General features: G+C 44.0%; 1 protein-coding gene across 1 annotated transcript in view; it reads right to left on the bottom strand.

Moving 5' to 3' along the window:
• LOC126530015 (uncharacterized) overlaps positions 1-20747 on the bottom strand; it is a 301615-nt gene that overhangs the window by 92943 nt on the left and 187925 nt on the right. The window contains exon 4 of the mRNA XM_050177484.3: positions 8664-8798. Coding sequence (XP_050033441.1) covers positions 8664-8798 — 135 coding nt within the window. The remainder of the gene's footprint in view (positions 1-8663; positions 8799-20747) is intronic.

Here is a 20747-nt window from a genome sequence, read left to right as displayed (position 1 = left end):
TAATTTTTTTTAATTTCCTAATTACAAGATACAGTGGTGCCACATCAACACTGTCGCGTTGTGCGAGCTGCCACCGCGTTGATGTGTTCAGTAGTCATCCCTGGCTGCTGTGGCTCAGCTTTCCCAATATACCACCTCTTTATAATGAAAACAATATTTTCTTTTTCAGTGAAGTCTTTTTTCTTGGTTCGGTGACTTAGCTAGTACGAGAGTGAGTAGGAACGAGTTAGAAACTTTATGTGTGTAATAATGCCACGCACACATTGCCTAATTTTTCCCAGGGAATCTTTTTTTTTTCAGTGTTACCACTGTTACTAAATTTTCCTTGAGCGCAAGTGGCGACTACTGTTTCACTATGCATATTTAGTCTCTAGCTTCTAATTTATATGCGTAAAAAAACTAGCACGTGCTTAGTAAGACGATTCTGTACGCGTAAAGAGTTTACACGCAGTAAAAGAAGGACAAATAACGCAGTAACAAAATGAAATATATCACTGAATGTTCCAGTAACCGCATTAAGAGGAATCTTTAGCTCGGACCCAACTCCACCGCGGCCTATTCAAATACTTGTAAAACGCGAAAAAAAAGAAGCTTTTCTGAGGTAACCGCGGTACCGATTTTAATGAAATTTCTTACATATAAGAGAACAGGTAAATTCTAGTGACTGTCGGAAGCCAAATTTCGGTTTAAGACCTGTATTTTGTTGAAAAATTTTTCCAAATTCGAAAATTCGAAAAAAGTAGAAGCACGAAGTTGACACATTAATAGATCTGCATGAAGAATAGATATCGCGGTACTCTAAACGGCATCCATTCGATCATTCAAAGTGCACAAATTCGATGTTGGATTTTATATCTTATTTGAATTTATTACGTTGTGTAGAAGGGTTTCGCAGAAGCTATATTTCCACATCACTAAATTTTTTAGAACCATGTGTGACATATCAATTTTGTCCGCTTTAGATGTGCTATTAGATGCAATTCACAGTATCGTGATATGCTTTTTCACTGCTGAATTACGGGGTTGCAAACTTCACAGTTTTGGCTTCAGAAAATGCGCGCATTTCGCGAATTTTTAATAAAGAATTGACGACCTGATTCAAAACTTTGAAGCCAACAGTGACTAGATCTTAAAATTTTTCTTTTAAGTGCAACAAACTTCGTGAAATTTGGTTCAGTTGTTGGTAAGAAAAAGGAATTCTCCTTTTACATGTACTAACGTAGATAGGCGCCCCCGAGCTAAAGCTTTATCTTAAGCCTGCACAGCCAAGCGACATCCCACAGATGGTAAGATAATGGGATTCACAAAACCGCACGAATATAGAGACACGGAGTACGCAGTACCCACAAAAGACGGCTTGTATGCGCTCGTCTACTGCAATTTGGTGTTCCAGAAGACCGACCCACTTTACTTGATTACAGAGCGCACAACCCGCAGTGCAAATTGAAGGTGAATAAGTAAGCAGCTACGGGTTATTTAAGGGCAAACGGGAAAGACGGCGGCACAGTAGTCCATTCTCCGGGATCTAGTAAATTAAATAAAGGCAGAATGCGGTAGACCTTCCTTTTTTGTTTCACTTGCGACTGAATCTTTTGCGCTTTCTGAATGGCAATCGCTAAATAGTTTTCTGTCGCATAGAGTCGAAGATTCAATCGTGGTTTGCCTACCGCGATTAGTGTTTCTATTTTTACCTGTTATCTTGGTAGACCGGTGTACACCATCGACCAGTCATTTGGTCCAGGACAATTCACTGTGTTTGTCTCCTGGACCATCTTCTGTTTAATCATGCTTCTTTCTTGAGCACTTTGCCACAGATTGGAATATTTGCACACGGAGCTAATCGCTTGTGAGAGCCAACTTCTTGGTAGCTCCCTTACTTACTCTTACTTTATTTTTAATGGTTAGGCTATCTGTTCAACCGTATTTGATCGCAACTTCCGCCGGAGGCGCACATGCACAGATGTTTCTTTACTCATGATACGCACTTTGGTTTTTGGGAAGTACACTGTGCTTCGAAAAACTACCCTTACAATTGGCGCGAAAACTGCGCTAATTAGCGGGATAAAATAAATGAACAAGAAACAGGGAGACTCGATAGAAGAGATTGCAAGTAGCCGTCTGGAGAGCGTGATTACGACTGTGAATTCATGTATCTTTTATTAAAGGGGCAATAACGAAAAAAGATATTTTGTGGTGTTCTTGTTAGTTTCCATTCTGCACTACCGAAAAAGAAAAAACTACGCTTACCGCGCGAAGTAGGCTGCTAGGCTAGAAAAGAGCAGAAACTAAAGACCGGTTACAGCACCGGCTTGTGGTTCCCGCATCGGCTTGGCGTGGCGAGATGCATTGGAGCGGCGTCCGCTCGCGCTAAGGTTAATCGCTAAAGATGGAGGACAACATCCCTTTTTGAAGAAGCTGAAGCGGCAATTCGGCAAGGTTCAGGATACCTTATTCTGCGACAACGGTCAAAATACGACAAAATATTTGAAATCGCAGGCGTCACACTAACGTACCGACGCTGCAGTTTCGAAGCGGAATTGAAAAAAAAAAGAAATATAAAAAAATTTGACCTTCGATTCGTCTTCTAACAATAAAGACAATAATGCCAAACTTACAAAAATAATGCTTTGAAAGGATAATTTGTCAGACTTGAAGTTTCTCTTCATTGATACCCTAATGCAGACAATAGGTTCTCACAAACCACTCACTGCTTCTGACTTGAAACTACTGCGTGTCGAAGGCCTAACACAGAAATATGCTCGTGTCCCAGACTGACGCTTCTTGCGCACATCAACATTTCTTTTATTTCATAGTTTTTTGGCTTGTATACACATTTATGTCCTTTCTCGTAACTACACTGGCGACCGGTAACAAGCGCGGGCACGCTAAATGCTCGTCATCGTGTAGGAGCATGCGTGCATTTACTTTTATGTCTTACTTCGCGCCATTATATTACAATATTTTTGCGATATTATTGCGATAGCAATTATATGGACGCTCCAGGCAAGTTTCCGCCGTTGTCGTCGCCGTTGCCGTGGTGCTTCGCAGATATTTAGGTAGATGTGTGCTAAATGTATATGAATGCCGTGCAACACAATACGAATGCCGTATATGATATGTGTGAATGCTATACTGTTCTAATCAGGTCTTACGTTCCCGACTAAATTATTACCCATATTTTCGAGAATGGCAACGAGCAAACAAGTGTCATGAAACATGACATGCACACAGTACTACATTTAGTTCAAATTTTCTCACATTATGGAAAATTGAAGCGCACAAGGAAATTGGTGATAGAAAACTGAAAACAATGCAATTCTTCAGCCACGGCTGTCCAAAGGCGGCCATTGTGGTGGCGCCTGTGCGGTGTCATCAGAGGCCCTAACAGGGAGTTAAAGCGCTTAACGGTGCCAGAAATTATGGCGCACCGGCGTATGTTGCGCCGGCATTAGTCAGACCCAAAGTCACTTGACACGTTTCTGCTTTTTTCTTAAGACATAAGAATCTGCCAGAAATATCTAGAAACTATAGCCGGGCCTGCGTATAGTTAGAACACTGCACGAGCAAGTCCAAGCGCTACGTCAAAACTTGCTAACGTAGTCAATACTTGCCCCGTCGGGCGAAACTGCCACCAATTTTGTCTATTGATTCGCTAATGAACGTTCAAAGATGCTGCTTACAGAAGTCATCAACATTCCGTAATATAAATAAATAAATTAATTAATAAATAAATAATCATCTTCGTAGTTTTTTCGCTGAGCCCTTTCATAAAAGAACTGAGCACTGTATCAGTTTACCCTATCGTACGCATTCAGATTCCCAAATGTAGGCATCCGAAATAGCCACCTGTGACTCTGAATAATTTTTCGGCACCAGTAGACCACCAGTTGTCTTTTCTGCGCAGTACACTGCCCGCTCAACTCAACGTCGATTACGCAGGGGGAATTTAATACAGCTGCATATCATCCCTACCCTCCGTATTGCTGTCTTCTTGTGTTCTAATGTGAAGCCGCGATTTCTCGTGGCGTTACGTTGAGTGGCTGTTGCTTTCCTCTTAAAAATCGCCCTTATGCCCCCCCTCCCTGCCCCCCTCCCGCCACCACTCCTTCTCTCCGCCGTTGCCTGTCCGTCCCATGTTTATTTCGTCTTCACGCAGCGTACGTTGAGGACCCGCGTACTATTAGCGATGAAAATTTGTGACACACGTTCAGTATTCCGCATTTCTTTTAGGCAAAGGTCAGCAAAATACTAAAGAAAGGGTGTCCATGTCTATGAAGCCGGTTTACAAAAATACTAATAATAAAGTAAATACGTCTGTGAGAAGGAAACGAATTGTATGCTGCAGCAACTTCGTCTAAAAGCGTCCAGCTTTTTTTTTCGTTTTTGTCTGGGTGTTTGCAATAATACATTTATTAGTGTTGCTTATTAACATACATTTGAATTCCTAACCTTACAACCACAATATCAATGTAACGTTTTAGCGTACGTTGGAAAACCACGCATTCAGTTGCAGGGACATGTTGGTTGTGTAGCTCTTTTTAACGTGCTTAGCCCCCTTGTGGCGTGAAAGCAGTGGGCCGTGGAGGCTATTCAAGAGCTTCGCGGTATGCATATCATAAAACGAGCCGCTGAGGGCATTGCGACCGCAGCTACCCTTCACTGCGGCGCCCTCACTAATTAAAACTCACAGAACCCTGGTTCGCGGTGGCCTACATTGTCACAGTAGTGGCGAGGGGGAGCACATTGTGGCTCACGGCAATATATATCAAAACGTTTATTTAAAAGAAAAAAAGATGCAGAAAGCGAATGTGTGGAGCCCCTAGTCCAGGGCCCCACTGGCTTGAACGGTCCGCCGTGCTTGGTCGAGGAGCGCTAGTTGCATCTCCCGATCCTCGCTGGCGAGCCAAGTCTCCCACTGCTCCCTTCCGGAAAGTTTGCCGGCTATTTTTGGTGTATTAATTTTGGGTGGCCTGTTCTGGCAGTCCCACGTAATGTGGGCGAGAGTTGGCCAGCCTCCGCACCATGGACAGCGAACGCTGTACAGCGTTGGGCGAATGGCATTTTTCAAATAAAGGTTTGGAAATGTGTGCGTCTGTATTCGGCGCCAGTCATAAGAGTCCTGCCTGGATAGGTCAGGGTGTGGTGGACTGTACTTTCTTCGCTCGCGCCGCCGGTGCTAAAGGATGTCTCGTGGTAAAAAGGGGTTTTCGTCAGAGTGGTAGGCCGCTCGATTGACAAAAGCACGAGCTGCGCCGTCCGCTCTCTCATTGCCCTCGAGTGAGATCCTAATAGGTGAGTGGTACTGTGTGGTAGCCTCCCGGTGAGGAATAGTCTACATGTGACTTGGGAATCTGTAAGAGTTATCGACGATTGTCCCAGAGTGTCCTTAGTTTTAATAGCTAGCGCGATGGCTGAAGCTTCTGCGGTATTCGCAGATGCAACTCTAGCCGTGGCGCAAGTACCAAGCCCATGATTTGCGGCCGCTCCTACCACTGCGAGAGCGCACGGCAAGCTTGTCCCCGTAACATGCTTCAAGGAATTGCAATGCTTAGGAATGCATATTGCTCTCGTATAGGTAAAAGGCAAGTACAACAGCTGTATCACCCTCAATAGACCTGTTACACTTATAGCTCTAAAGCAATGTTGTGAAAAAAAAATAAGGGAACATAGTCGATACACCTTAGTTAAAAATGCGAAGCCTTCACCACAGCTAAGTGACATTATCCATTTACGCTATAATAATTGAGGCAAAGGCGAGGCAAAGTGCTGCCTAGAGCGTCATTTATGTACTTAATTTTGTTCTCATATCGACTCGTCAAGCGCGAATCCTATAATACAACATCAGCGTGTACGAATCACGTTTCGAATTCTTTATATTACCCTTGTTTGTTATTTGAACAAGTTGTAACAAAGTGCAAGGAACTCGTTACTACAATTTACATTGGCCTTAATAACGGCACCACATTTATTACTAACAACTATAACCACAAAGCTGGTGTAACGTCTATGATAACTGCCCTTGGTCTGTCCTCACTGGCTTGCGTCCCGCCGCAAACCTTGCAGAATTATTCGCCAAAGTCTGTCACTATATTCCACAGTTACGCTTCATGTAAATTTTCATCTGTGTCGTACTACTTCACGCATGCATCGTAACAATAAAGTCAGTATTAACACACGTCGCGCAGAGACTTGCCACTGCTCATTTATTCAATGGATTCGGAGGATGGCAATTAGCTTTCAGCCGCTTCCATATCGTGAACGGAGGAAGCCTAAAAGCAGTGAAGAAGAAACTAGGAATAGGCAAGAATCAGATGTATGCGTTAAGAGACAAAGCCGGCAATATCATTACTAATATGGATGAGATAGTTCAAGTGGCTGAGGAGTTCTATAGACATTTATACAGTACCAGTAGCACCCACGACGATAATCGAAGAGAGAATAGTCTAGAGGAATTCGAAATCCCACAGGTAACACCGGAAGAAGTAAAGAAAGCCTTGGGAGCTATGCAAAGGGGGAAGGCAGCTGGGGAGGATCAGGTAACAGCAGATTTGTTGAAGGATGGTGGGCAGATTGTTCTAGAGAAACTGGCCACCCTGTATACGCAATGCCTCATGACTTCGAGCGTACCGAAATCCTGGAAAAATGCTAACATAATCCTAATCCATAAGAAAGGGGACGCCAAAGACCTGAAAAATTATAGACCGATCAGTTTACTGTCCGTTGCCTACAAAGTATTTAGTAAGGTAATTGCAAATAGAATCAGGAACACCTTAGACTTCTGTCAACCAAAGGACCAGGCAGGATTCCGTAAGGGCTACTCAACAATAGACCATATTCACACTATCAATCAGGTGATAGAAAAATGGGCGGAATATGACCAACCTTTACATATAGCTTCCATTGATTACGAGAAAGCGTTTGATTCAGTCGAAACCTCAGCAGTCACGGAGGCATTGCGTAATCAGGGTGTTGACGAGCCGTATGTAAAAATACTGAAAGATATCTACAGCGGCTCCACAGCCACCGTAGTTCTCCATAAAGAAAGCAACAAAATCCCAATAAAGAAAGGCGTCAGGCAGGGAGATACGATCTCTCCAATGCTATTCACAGCGTGTTTACAGGAGGTATTGAGAGACCTGGATTGGGAAGAATTGGGGATAAGAGTTAACGGAGAATACCTTAGTAACTTGCGATTCACTGATGATATTGCCTTGCTTAGTAACTCAGGGGACCAACTGCAATGCATGCTCACTGAGCTGGAGAGGCAAAGCCGAAGGGTGGGTCTAAAATTAATCTGCAGAACACTAAAGTAATGTTTAACAGTCTCGGAAGGGAACCGCAGTTTACAATAGGTAGTGAGGCACTGGAAGCGGTAAGGGAATACATATACTTAGGACAGGTAGTGACTGCGGATTCGGATCATGAGACTCAAATAATCAGAAGAATAAAAATGGGCTGGGGTGCGTTTGGCAGGCATTCTCAGATCAGGAACAGCAGGTTGCCATTATCCCTCAAGAGAAAAGTTTATAACAGCTGTGTCTTACCAGTACTCACGTACGGGGCAGAAACCTGGAGGCTTACGAAAAGGGTTCTACTTAAATTGAGGACGACGCAACGAGCTATGGAAAGAAGAATGATTGGTATAACGTTATGGGATAAGAAAAGAGCAGATTGGGTGAGGGAACAAACGCGTGTTAATGGTATTGAAATCATTAACTTTAGTTGAAATCAAGAAATAGAAATGGGCATGGGCACGACACGTAATGAGGAGGGAAGATAACCGATGGTCATTAAGAGTTACAGAGTGGATTCCAAGGGAAGGAAAGCGTAGCAGAGGGCGGCAGAAAGTTAGGTGGGCGGATGAGATTAAGAAGTTTTCAGGGACAACATGGCCACAATTAGTACATGACCGGGGTAGTTGGAGAAGTATGGGAGAGGCCTTTGCCCTGCAGTGGGCATAACCAGGCTGATGATGATGATATCGTGTTTCACATAATATGTTTCTCGATTTGTTGAATTGTTTGCTCGCAGTGTAACACCATAAAGGTTGTTTTTCTTACTGTATATCTCAATTGTACTACTCCCCTCGGTAATGCATTAGGGCCTTGAGGGAACTAAGAAATAAATAAACCTACCTTCGTTCCGCGATATGAACCCATATCGTGCGTGAGCGTACTTTCTCTAATTTCTGCCGTCATTGTGTATCGTATTATTCCCTTCTTATTTATCGAAATGTTTTTACTTAGTGTTTGTCGGCAAGATCAAAAGAAGGATCCGCTCCGTTCACAGTACTTTACAGCGACGAAGCACTCACTGTGCTTTCCGAGTGTCGATCCAGAACTGAATATAAGCCTCCCCGAGCGCCGAGCTACGTCGGGTGTTGAAGCCATCCGCAGTGTCCGCGCTATGCCGCTATACCTGTGCGAGTTTGTCCAGTGCCAGCTGTGTCGACGACGTCATGCACAGCGCCCCTCGCCCATTCTCATCTAGGTAATCCATGATGCGCAGTTTCATCCGAGCCGCTGACCCCAGTCTTCGCGTCGTGCCAAATTTTATCGCCCAGCTTCATACAACCGCATCGCGAATCTTGAAAGTGAGGGCACGTACGCCAACGTGTAAGAGTATAGCGCGAGTTATGGCTATGGCACACTATGTATACTCACTGGGCGTGCACTTTGTGGCGTGTGCGTCGGGCTCGTGTCCGTCGAGGCAGCGGCACTCGTTGCTCTGGCAGGACGAGTGAGTCACCGAAAAGGCACACGCCTCGTCGTGGTCGCAGTGGCCGCCCAGCGACGAAGCTGCGCGACAAATAGAGAAAGGCTACGTCACTATATTGAGACTTGTAGCTTCGCTATTAAACGCGGCAAGAAAAAAAAAGCACCGTCTGGCGAAGCGGCTCGTTGGCTCAAGATTTCTTATTAAAACTGGGAAACAGTGCAAAAAAAGCAGTATGATGAAAATGAGACAGATCCCATATATGCATTTGTCCAAATTTATGAGCAATGCTTAGTTGATCAAAAGTAAGAAATGGGCAAGTTGGTATGGAAGCATGTCTAAATTCAGATCCTGAACTACTGAGACAAACTAACGCACAAGAAAGGCGCCATGTCTTGTCTTTTCCGGCGCCTTAGCTTGTGTCCCAGTAGTTCGCGCTCTGAATTTAGTCATGAGTGTTTAAGTGTGAGCTTACGACACGTGTTGTGCTTATTCATCGGTATTTCACATTTTTCTGAACGAGTAAAAGGAGGTTTATTGAGAGGAACGGCATATGCAGTTTGCTGTCTAAGAGTGCCTCCCGCCAATTTTGTACACAGCGGGTTAAATGTACAAGTGATTGGCTAGGAAACCAATTCAAAACAAGGAATAAATTAATGACACAGTGCAGTAATATAACCGTGCGTATTCCAGTGTTGCACATGCGCAGAGTACTCAACAAGTGCACAAGAAAAGATTACATGCACCAGGCACAAACCTATAATTAAGGCCTCATGATACACAAAAATTGTGCGTTAGCACAATAATTTCCCTGTACATGTGGTGCATGCAATCGTACAGGGTGATCCACAGTTATGGGAACCACGTGATTAGTAATCAAATGCTTGTATTGGAGGCTCACTTTAGATATGAAACCGTGTAGACTAACCTTCCTTTAAGAGGACGCGTTACCTGAACACTTATATGGTTTGCGAAAGAATGATTGTATTTGGTGAATTATTTTGTTGAAGTTTCTTGCGTTTAAAGAAAAAGTTCAAATTTATCCCTTTAACAATGCAAGTTTTTATTTGGGCCACCAACTTTTTTTCAGAAGTTCTGGAATACGTAAAACTCGGCAATAAAATACATTATTACTTTTTGCTTAAGCTGCACAAACATAGATGTATAGAGCAACAAAATTGATGTATTGCTCTGAATTGCACTCCTAATTTCTGATCAGAACCTTTGTTAAACTTTCGTAAGCATTGTAACAGTTTTACGTACCTTATAAACATGCTCATCTAATTTGTCCACTTCGGACGCTTTAAGAGACGCAGTTCGGACTGGAGTTGGGGAATTTTAAGCTTTGTATTTCATGTTTCCTTGAGCTTACGCATTCCCGCAAATATCTGTAAAGAAGTTGACACAGTAAAACAAAATATTGCTTGCTAAAATCGATAGCGTTCTTTTTCCTCTCTTATGTGCAACATATTTATTGCATATCGATTAAGCAACTCGTTAGAGAGAGCATATTATTTGCGTTTTGCAGGTATGTGCATGCAGAAATTAGTGTTCACCCCGAGTTAAAGCCTCGTCCTTAGGGTTTCTGAATTGCGCGTCATATAGCGCACGCATTACATATAATGAATAAAACATGACGTAGACACTACGGCTTTACCACTAATAAACGTTTTCTCTAATAGCCAAACAGCATATGTCGGCCGATTGCGTCAATGGCATCGCTGAATCATCGCTGGCCATCATCTATTGGTGAACAACCCCGTATATGCTAACATAACGATCATAAATTGGGGCTCGTTTGCAAAAAGCCTTTAGGGTTGGTAAACTTGTCCTCTTTTATTGACCATCGCGTAACGGGAGAGCCATTGTCGTGACGATAACGGGATAACACTAACAATAGAGTAAACAAATAAGCGACGACTGGAAAAATAATCACGGCGGAACTCACCTCACTATGGCTGTCGATGCTAATGCAATTAGCAATCTAGCGCATTGTAGTGGCACGCCGTTTTTGTGAAGTGAAAATTATTTAAGATCGGCAGTTGTCATTCTGGGACTTCAGTTGCTTTGGCTACATGTGGCATAATCTTGTATACTCCCATAACAACCTGGGAGGATACCGCTTGCCAATGTCACCCATGAGCATGGCGGCATGATGACGATTGTATGACGCCGACGCACTGGCGACTGTGGCATTGCGAATAAGTAAAGATGTCAATGCAGCGACAAATGTGGAATGCCAACAACCGGATGGTGACATTTAGAGGACCATTATTAAATAACACTGGAGGTAAAGTGACAACAGCCGAACTGACAACATGAGGACCGCGACGAAGGCATGACAACGAAATTAGGACTATGGGATGTGAACAAGTGCATGACTGAATACACTGGCGTGATGACGACGGCATGACAATAGCCAGATGATTAGACTGGAGCGACGAAGATTGCACGACCACGACCGCATGATGACGATGGTACGACAATAGCTGCATGATGTCGACTGTCCGTTGACAACCCAGCGACGACGACGGCTCACCACGGCAGCGTAATCACGCTTCAATGAAGACAGCAGATTAGGATAGAATGACGAAGAACGATTCAGGTTGGTGGAGCGATGAAATCGACATGAGAATATTTGGATTCTGTATTAAAGTGATGACCACAGTAAATTGACAGCGCGACTACGACTGTGTGACAACGATGACCTGGTGACGGCGGCATGAAGAGAGTCGGATGACAAAGTTATAATGACGGCTGTATGACCAATACACAATTAGGACGATGAGATGATAACGATATGCGGAAAACCAGAGAACGATTAGTGCATGACGACCACGTCGTAAGGATGACTGTATCATAAAAACTATGACGACGATGGCGTGAAGACGCTTAATTGACAACGACGGCGTGAGGAGACGCAATTGCTGGAGCTGGAATAATTACACCGTAACGACCACGACTGCATCACCACGGCATACCTCGTGGCCCAAACTATTAGACAACTCGGCGTTACGACGACACCAGAACGAAAGTCAGGCGACGGAACTGAAACGATGACAATGAAATGACGACGCTAGAATGGCACAAGCTGGTGACAACTTGGGCCACTGGGTCGGCGTAAGAGCTTGATAGATAGATAGATAGATAGATAGATAGATAGATAGATAGATAGATAGATAGATAGATAGATAGATAGATAGACAGACAGACAGACAGACAGACAGACAGACAGACAGACAGACAGACAGACAGACAGACAGACAGACAGACAGACAGACAGACAGACAGACAGACAGACAGACAGACAGACAGACAGACAGACAGATAGATAGATAGATAGATAGATAGATCGCTGAAAGCGCCTGACGTAGGCAAAAAGTGATAATTACATTCAAGATCAAAGCAATGTATGGACAATACGAGATATGAAATAAACAAGCTAGGAACTGATGGGCAAAGCTTAGGTTAAAGGAAGTCAAAGAAGGTTATGCGCACTTATATTGATGACGCATATGTATTTTTCACCAGATTCAGAGCAGCTATGATTTCAAACGCTCAGTAAAATATATCATGTAGTGATGAAGTGTAAAATCAGTGAAAGCTGCTAGGTATACCAATGCAACAACGTGCCAAGGTCTCTGGCCTCGTCGCACAGTGCCTATGTGATGGAGTCTCAGAAAAGACCCGTGGTCTGTTAGTGTCCTCCTTCGCCATTTAACGATGACATGCAAAGTCAGAATACAGCGCTGGTCGCATGCTTCGGAAATTTCTGTGCCGAATCGTGCTAGGCCTTTGTGGTATTACCAATACCGTATTCGCTGTTTCTCCTCTTCTTTCTCTTGTTATTCTCAGAAACGACTTGAACACTGCTCTTTTCATTTAGGCGTTATTGGCTGCATACGCTTTACTCATATTGGCAGGGCTGGGGCCGGAGAAGAGCCCAGATTTCTAGACTTTATCGTACTTTCTATTATTATTTGTCTTACTTTCGCAATTTTTATTTCTTTTCGCCATCGACCTGAGATCTCGTAAGAACTGCGTGATTGGTCGAGTTAATGGGCGTTTCACGAGGAAACAAAGATAAGGACAAAGCACTGGCTTTACGCTATAGGGTAGCGCCTGAGCTTGTGTCTTATTCCTTTTGTGTTCTTGGGTTTTGCGGACAAAAAAAGTTTGGTCTTAAGAGCAAAGCGTCAAGAGGCCAACTCAGCGAAAAAGAAAACGGATTGTAAGTTTTGCCCATGACAAATGAAGATTTAATAACGTCTTATTAAATACTCGTCGCCTGTGAGTGCCATCTGCACGTGTCCAGATGTGTGTTCTATAACTACATTCTCTCTTTATGAACATGGCTCCAAAACTTCAAACGACTTGAGGGTGCTGGTGTTCGAACTTCGTGCATTAAACGTGCTTTAACATCATCCTCGCTTTGTTTATGGATTTTACTCTCAGCTTCAGCTCTTATCCTGATTCATCTATTGAAGTCGACTCGACGAGAAATGTGTCCGTGATTGAACACGTAAGCTGAAACAAATGTTCTCATAGTCTTCAGTTTAAGGAGACGGCGGACTATGCTTCGGACCGTACTTAGTGTGTACGATTTATGAAATTCATGTACCTTTTTTTTTATTACATAGTGAAAAGATTTTGCGCCAAAAAACAACACACACAAGAAAGACGAGGACACCACGGGCGCTACTTCAACTGTTTAATGAAGGTGAAAGCACTCGACATATATAGCCCTCCACAACACCGTCGTCTTTCTTGTGTGTGTTGTTTTTTGGCGCAAAATCTTTTCACTATGCAAGATCACCAACTAGCCCAGCACTTAACTCTTCTAAAGTTTTTTTTATTAGTCCTATGCATTCTTTCATTGCCTTTTTTATTGGCTCTCAAGGAGTGCTAAAGGCTTTGCGCTAGACAAAGACTCTGCACAAAGAGCAGAGCTCTAAATGTAACATAATATTTTTGACTCCTCCTTTCATGTGTATTGTAGGCCTTGCAGCAGTGGATTACGCGACCAAAGGCAAAACTAAAGAAAGTTAGAAAAAAGCACAGACACTATTAATGTTTTTCGTCAAATACTTTGAAGAAGTTTTCGGTTCGCAAGAGGAGGAGGAGGAAAGAACTTTATTGTGTGCCCTGCGAGTTGGTGGGGAGGGCCAAAGGCCCCGCCTAGGTGACGGCCAGGAGTTCTTGGGTCCTGGCGGCATCCTCGGCCCGCTGGACGGCCCATAGTTGATCTTCGAGGGCGGGGCTGAGCAGCGCGGCTTCCCAGCGCGTGCGAAGGCTGCTGCTAGAGGCCGCGTTTTCTTTATTGTTATTTATCACTCGGCATTCCCATATTATATGCTCCAGAGTGGCTCTGGATTCACATAATTTGCATTTGTCCGTAGGATATACATCCGGATATATGATGTGCGAGAGCGCAGGATTCGGATACGTCCTAGTTTGTAACTGCCGCCATGCGACAGACTGCTTTTTTGTCAATTTTGCGTGAGGTCGCGGGAAGATGCGCCTCTGTAACCTATAATGTTTCGTAATGTCATTATATGTTGTCATTCTGTCCTCCCACTCCCACTCATTTACCGCACCGTCACGTCCGGAGGGTGTCGGGGCGTCACTTGCGACTGCGGCTCGGTCCGTAAGCCCTCGAGCCGCGTCGTGTGCCGCCTCGTTGTTGCCGTCCTCCGCAATGGTGTGAGCGGGTGTCCAGGTGATGTATATCTTTCTTTTGTAATTTTGGCCTCCTGCAAGAAGAATTCGTAGTGCCTCCGGGGAGATTCAGCCGTTGGCAAAGTTTCTTATTGCCGTTTGAGAGTCGCTGACTATCACGGTTGCATTAGTCTGAGCTGCTGCGAGTGCTATGGCTACTTCTCAAGAGCAAGAAAAAAATTGACGGCTCAGGACGTTGCGTTGACTGTCGATGGCCATGAGAACAGAAATCCAGCGATTTGGCGATACACCACATTCCTGAAGTCACGTTTATTTGACAGGTCTAGGCTCTAAGACATTCGTTGCTTCGGTTGAGCTATACAGGTATGCCACACACTAGAATATCATCCCACATTGATATGGTACGCACTTGCCGATGTCGCCCATGAGCATGGAGGTATGACGACGACTGTATGACGCTGACGTAGTCACGGTGAAATAACGAAGAGGAAATGATATCCGCTGAATGACAAAGGTGTATAACGACGACGGCGTGATGATAATCAGATGTTCATTCTTAAATTATGGCGATAGTAGAACGACGACAACATGACGACAAAGACAAGAGGACAGTGAGATGACGGTGACTGTATGACAACGACGGCTTAATGAAGACGGTATGAGGACCATCGCAGGAATTGAGAATGGCGATGATCTAAGGACCAAGACGGCGCGACAACCACGGTATGACAACAGATGCATGATAGCGTCTGTGCGACGACGCAATGACGACGACGGCATGACAACGACGGCGTAATCAACATTCAACGACTACATCATGATTATCATAGAATTACGAACAAGGAATGACTTCGATGTATCGGCGAAAGTGGTGCAAGGACGACAGTATGAAGACAATGGGATGACGATGCTGAAGTGATGATGATGGTGAAATGACAGCAATGGTATGACGACGAATGCGTGACGGCGACTGCATGATACCAAAAGAACATACCATGAACATACCAAATGCATTCCTAACTAGGTATGCAGAATGGGTAGCCAAGTACTTGTTTATATTATTTTCAAGATCTCTAAACAAAGGACAGGTTCCGAACGACTGGAGGGCGGCCAGAGTTCAACCAGTACATAAAAACGGTAAGAACGAGTGCATCAGTAATTTTAGACCAATCTCACTAACATCGACAACTTGCAAAATTATGGAGCACGTAATACATACCCACCACATATCTTATTTTCTTGAAAAACTTGATTTTATTACAAACCTTCAGCACGGATTCCCGGAAAGGTTATTCTACTTCTACTCAATTAGTCCGAACTGACATGACTTTGCTAACTCTATTAATAATGGATGCCATATTTATGGATTTCGCAAAAGCATTTGATAAAGTTTCTCACAAAAAGCTCCTTTCTAAAATTAATAGCGCAATAAAATATAACAAGATTACGATTGGATTTTAGCATACGTAAGTAACCGTGAACAATATGTCACTTTTCGTGATCATTTATCTCAGTCTCTTTCCGTTGAGTCTGGCGTCCCTCAGGGTTCGATGTTTGGGCCACTTCTATTCATCATTTATGTAGACGACATCCTATAAGACATTCCAGTTCATATTAAATTATAGGCGGATGATTGCGCGCTGTACTCACCAATTAAAACCCCCATGTCAGATGAAACAACACTAAACGAGGCCTTCCAACAGATTACTGAGTGGTGTAATGCCTGGCAGATGCCAATAAATTTTCAAAAAACCGTTTACATGAGAATAACCCGCAAGAAAAATCCCCTCATATTCCAATATTCTTTTGCTAACAATATCCTTTCCGAAGTTCCACAATACAAATATCTAGGATTAGGGATTACTAACGGCCTTGACTGGACTAAACACATTCTTCAGGTTATAAGCAATGCTAACCGTAAACTTTTTTTTTTCTAAGGCGAGCGCTAAAACTCTCCACACCCAGAGTCTGGCTCCTAGCTTACAAATCAATTGTCCTTCCAATATTAGATTATGCAGCGATAATTTGGGATCCATTTACTAAAACGAACATTATTAAAATTGGTAAAGTGCAAGAGAGAGCAGTTCGTTTCGTTTACAATAACTATGGACGCATATCGGTAATTGATCTGTTAAATATGGCTGGTTTGATATCTGTATCCGAAAGAAATCGCGTTTCTCGACTTAGGTTCCTAAGCCAATTAATCAAAGGTCATCTTTAGATTAATACTGATGGACCAATATCATTCTGTTCAGGTTACACTACAAGACAACGTCATAATCTGACAATTACCGCTTTTCGTCAGCGTAATAACTCCTTTAAATATTCATTTTTTCCAAGAACAGTAACGAAATGGAATCGGCTTACTAACGATGAAGTACTACAGCAATCTCTGACGTCATTCGCCGAAAGCCTTAGTGTCCAATAACATCTATTCTGTGTTGTATTCATTCCCTGCTGCCGATATAGTTACTAATTTCTTGTTGTTAACTTTATGCCCCTTACATTTTGTATTACTGTATTACTCAATATTTTATATGATCCTGAATAATTCAGATATGCCATAAACATTACTGTGCTGATATGTATACTCTTATGTTGCACTGCCATCAGTGAACTTTGTTCTCTCAAATGCCGATCCTTATTGTTTGTTTACTAATCATTTGCGGCCTTTGTTTTTTCTGACTTCTTTTGTAAATATTTTATCAGTACTTGTATCTGTACGCCCACCCTGCGACAATCCCTTCCTGGGATTGCAGTATTACTAAATAAATAAATGACGATACAGTGGCAACAATGGTGTGAGGACAATGGGATGACAACGAGCGTATGATGGCGATGGTGTGACGATGGCTGTATGACGAAACCTGCATTGCGAAGGTGACGTGATGTCGACGGCATTACGAGAGTCGGATGACGATGACGACACGACCACGACAGCTCTATGGCGACGGTCAGACAACGAATATCTGATAGTGTCATGTGTACCCCGGATGGCTCCACGGCACTTTATGCAGTCGAGAAGGCAATGCCACGAGGTGCTGTGTTAAGCCCCGTATTATTTAATTAATCCTCATCCATCTGAGAAGAAACCTGCCCCGTGGCGTCAAAATCACACTGTATGCGGACGACATCTGCATTTGCAGCGCGGCGTGTTCCCGCAGTACCACCCAACAACGTCTCCAAAGTGCGCTAGCAAATATATCGGCCTACCTAAATCCAAGGTGTCTGAAATTGTCCCCCGACAAAAGCGTTGCCATGGCTTTCACGCGGAGGTGTATGGATAAATACCCACTAGTGTTGGGCGGTCATACCATTCCATACGTCAAGACGCAAAGGTTTCTTGGAGTGACAATCGATAGGAACCTCATATGGTCCCCTCAAGTGAAAAAACTAAGTGCGAAGGTTTCCTCGGCGTCTCACGTATTCCGATTTTTAACCGGATCACAGTGGGGCAGCAACTGTCGATCAATGGTGCTCCTCCATAAGGCCTACGTTGACGGAACACTACGATATTACCTCCCGATCCTACACAACATGTCTCCCACAAGCAAGAGAAAACTTGAGGCTGCACGGAACGACTGCCTTCGCGTATGTCTTGGCCTTCCGAAGGGGTCGTCCCGCTCAGGAACTGTAGCATAAGCTAGATGCCTGCCTCTTGAAGTGCTATCTTGGCCGGAGGCACTTCGGATTCACCTCCGCCACCTCATTCATAGAAGACTCACTTTTTAAAGGATATTTTCAGAACCCGTCCTAGATCTAGCTTTGGGCAGGCCATCGGAAGCATATCTATTTCGATTCCTGCTGCTCAGGCGCCACAAATTATTCCACGAAACATTTCACCATGGACAATGGCCCTACCGCAAATCGTGCCATATGTCCTTGGAATCAATGCGAAAAAGAAAATGCCTCAAGCAGCGACTTATCAGATAACTTTGGAATATATGCGCAAAGAATACGCAGCCGCAACGCACATTTTCACAGATGGCTCTAAAACTGCAGACTACTCAGCCTGCGGACTTTTTGTTCTCCCTGCAGGGCAACGATTCTCGTTTCGTCTTGAGCGAGGGACATCATCTACTCCAGCAAAGTTATATGGCATCAAGGAGGCCCTTGTGTATGTACTTCGACAGACCCGCCAAAAGACATGGGTGATTTTCATGGATTCAAAAGCGGCCCGACATAGTATGTGGAACAGGCACAAGCGTTGCAATAATCAACCTGCAGCATTTGACATTGCTTATCTTCACCACAAGGCTAAGATTGCTGGGCATTGCATCAAGTTCCAGTAGATACCTGGCCATGGCGGCATTTGGGGAAATGAAATAGCACATGAAACTGCCAGAAATGGATTCCAATACCGCAATTTCAGAAGAACATTTTTTACAAAAGCCGATGCTTCAAACATGGCAAAAAATATGCCTATCAAGAAAACATAACTTCCTGCGTTAAATTGACCAAGAAATGAGACCGAAAATTACACGACCACTTCCTCGACACTTAGAGACATTGTACCATCGTCTTCGACTGAACGTGGCATACACGAACAATTATCTCCACCGCATAGGGCTTACTACTAACCCATACTGCGATAAATGTCCCAACTTAGAAACAATGGAGCACATATTACTAGAATGCCCCGCGTACCGCGACGAGAGACAACCTTTTGAGCAACAAATAGACATGCTTTGCCACGAACCGTTAACATAACCGAGCATATTGGGTCCAATGCCCGGCCCTTCAAAACAGCGGCAGGCTTTGGATTTATTGTTCAAGTACCTGTCAGAAATCGCTCTAATTGAAAAGCTTTAAAGATTGTACACTTCATACACAAAAGCCTAAATTTAGCCGCCATGTCACCTGTAAATATTAGTATCGGGTCCACTTGTACATTTCATATTCATTTTTATTCTCTTTTTCTACCACTCTCCTCTGGAATCTTCTAATCCCATTCCCCCTCCCTATACACAGTAGCATGCAAGCAGTTATATACGCGCCTGCAAAATTCTGTTTTCTAATAAAGAGTCTCTCTCTCTCTCTCTGATAGTGAGTGTATGCTAATGACAGCATGATAAGGGTGGTAAAAGTCACTATTGAATAACGATGGCATGATTTCAATACAGTGATGTAGAAAGATTGAGGTCGGCGGAACGACAAAAAAGAGATGACGGCGACGGGATGACGAAACCGCATGACGTTTTTGAAGTTATGGCACTTATAAAATAACAGCGCCACCAAGATGACATAGCGACGATTGTGTGACGACGGCATGATGAGAGCCGAATGACAAAGTTGTAATGACAGCCACGCAACGACTACGACGGCATCAACACTACGGACACATACCTAGTGAGCCGAGCTATTTGGACTGCTGGGTCGGAGTAGAAGGCGTGATGACGACAGCATGGCGAGGGCCTGATCACGAAGCTGGAATAACAACAATTTAGCGACCATGATGGCATTACTATGGCGTTATGACAATAAATGCATGACGGCTGTATAATGGCGATTGTGTCACGATGACGGCATGAAGAGTTTCGAATGATAAAGCTCTAATAAAGGTGACGCAGTGACCACGACGCCATCACAATCACGAGCATATGCCCAGCAGCCCAAGCTGTTAAACAAATTTGGCTACTGAGTCGGGATAGAAGGCGTGAAGACGAGAGCATTACAAGAGAAAGGTGGCAGTATGCTGGAATGGAGACAATGGAACGACCACGACAGCATCACGAGCTGCAGCACGTACCTAGTGGACCAAGCAGGTAGACAACTTCTTCCAGTGTGACAGCACAGACAGACAGACAGACAGACAGACAGACAGACAGACAGACAGACAGACAGACAGACAGACAGACAGACAGACAGACAGACAGACAGACAGACAGACAGACAGACAGACAGACAGACAGACAGACAGACAGACAGACAGACAGACAGACAGACAGACAGACAGACAGACAGACAGACAGACAGACAGACAGACAGACAGACAGACAGACAGACAGACAGACAGACAGACAGACAGACAGACAGACAGACAGACAGACAGACAGACAGACAGACAGACAGACAGACAGACAGACAGACAGACAGACAGACAGACAGACAGACAGACAGACAGACAGACAGACAGACAGACAGACAGACAGACAGACAGACAGACAGACAGACAGACAGACAGACAGACAGACAGACAGACAGACAGACAGACAGACAGACAGACAGACAGACAGACAGACAGACAGACAGACAGACAGACAGACAGACAGACAGACAGACAGACAGACAGACAGACAGACAGACAGACAGACAGACAGACAGACAGACAGACAGACAGACAGACAGACAGA

Source organism: Dermacentor andersoni, chromosome 5 (assembly GCF_023375885.2).
Source record: "Dermacentor andersoni chromosome 5, qqDerAnde1_hic_scaffold, whole genome shotgun sequence".
In the NCBI taxonomy this organism is placed as follows: Eukaryota; Metazoa; Arthropoda; class Arachnida; order Ixodida; family Ixodidae; genus Dermacentor; species Dermacentor andersoni.
This window is presented reverse-complemented; position numbering and strand designations above follow the sequence as displayed.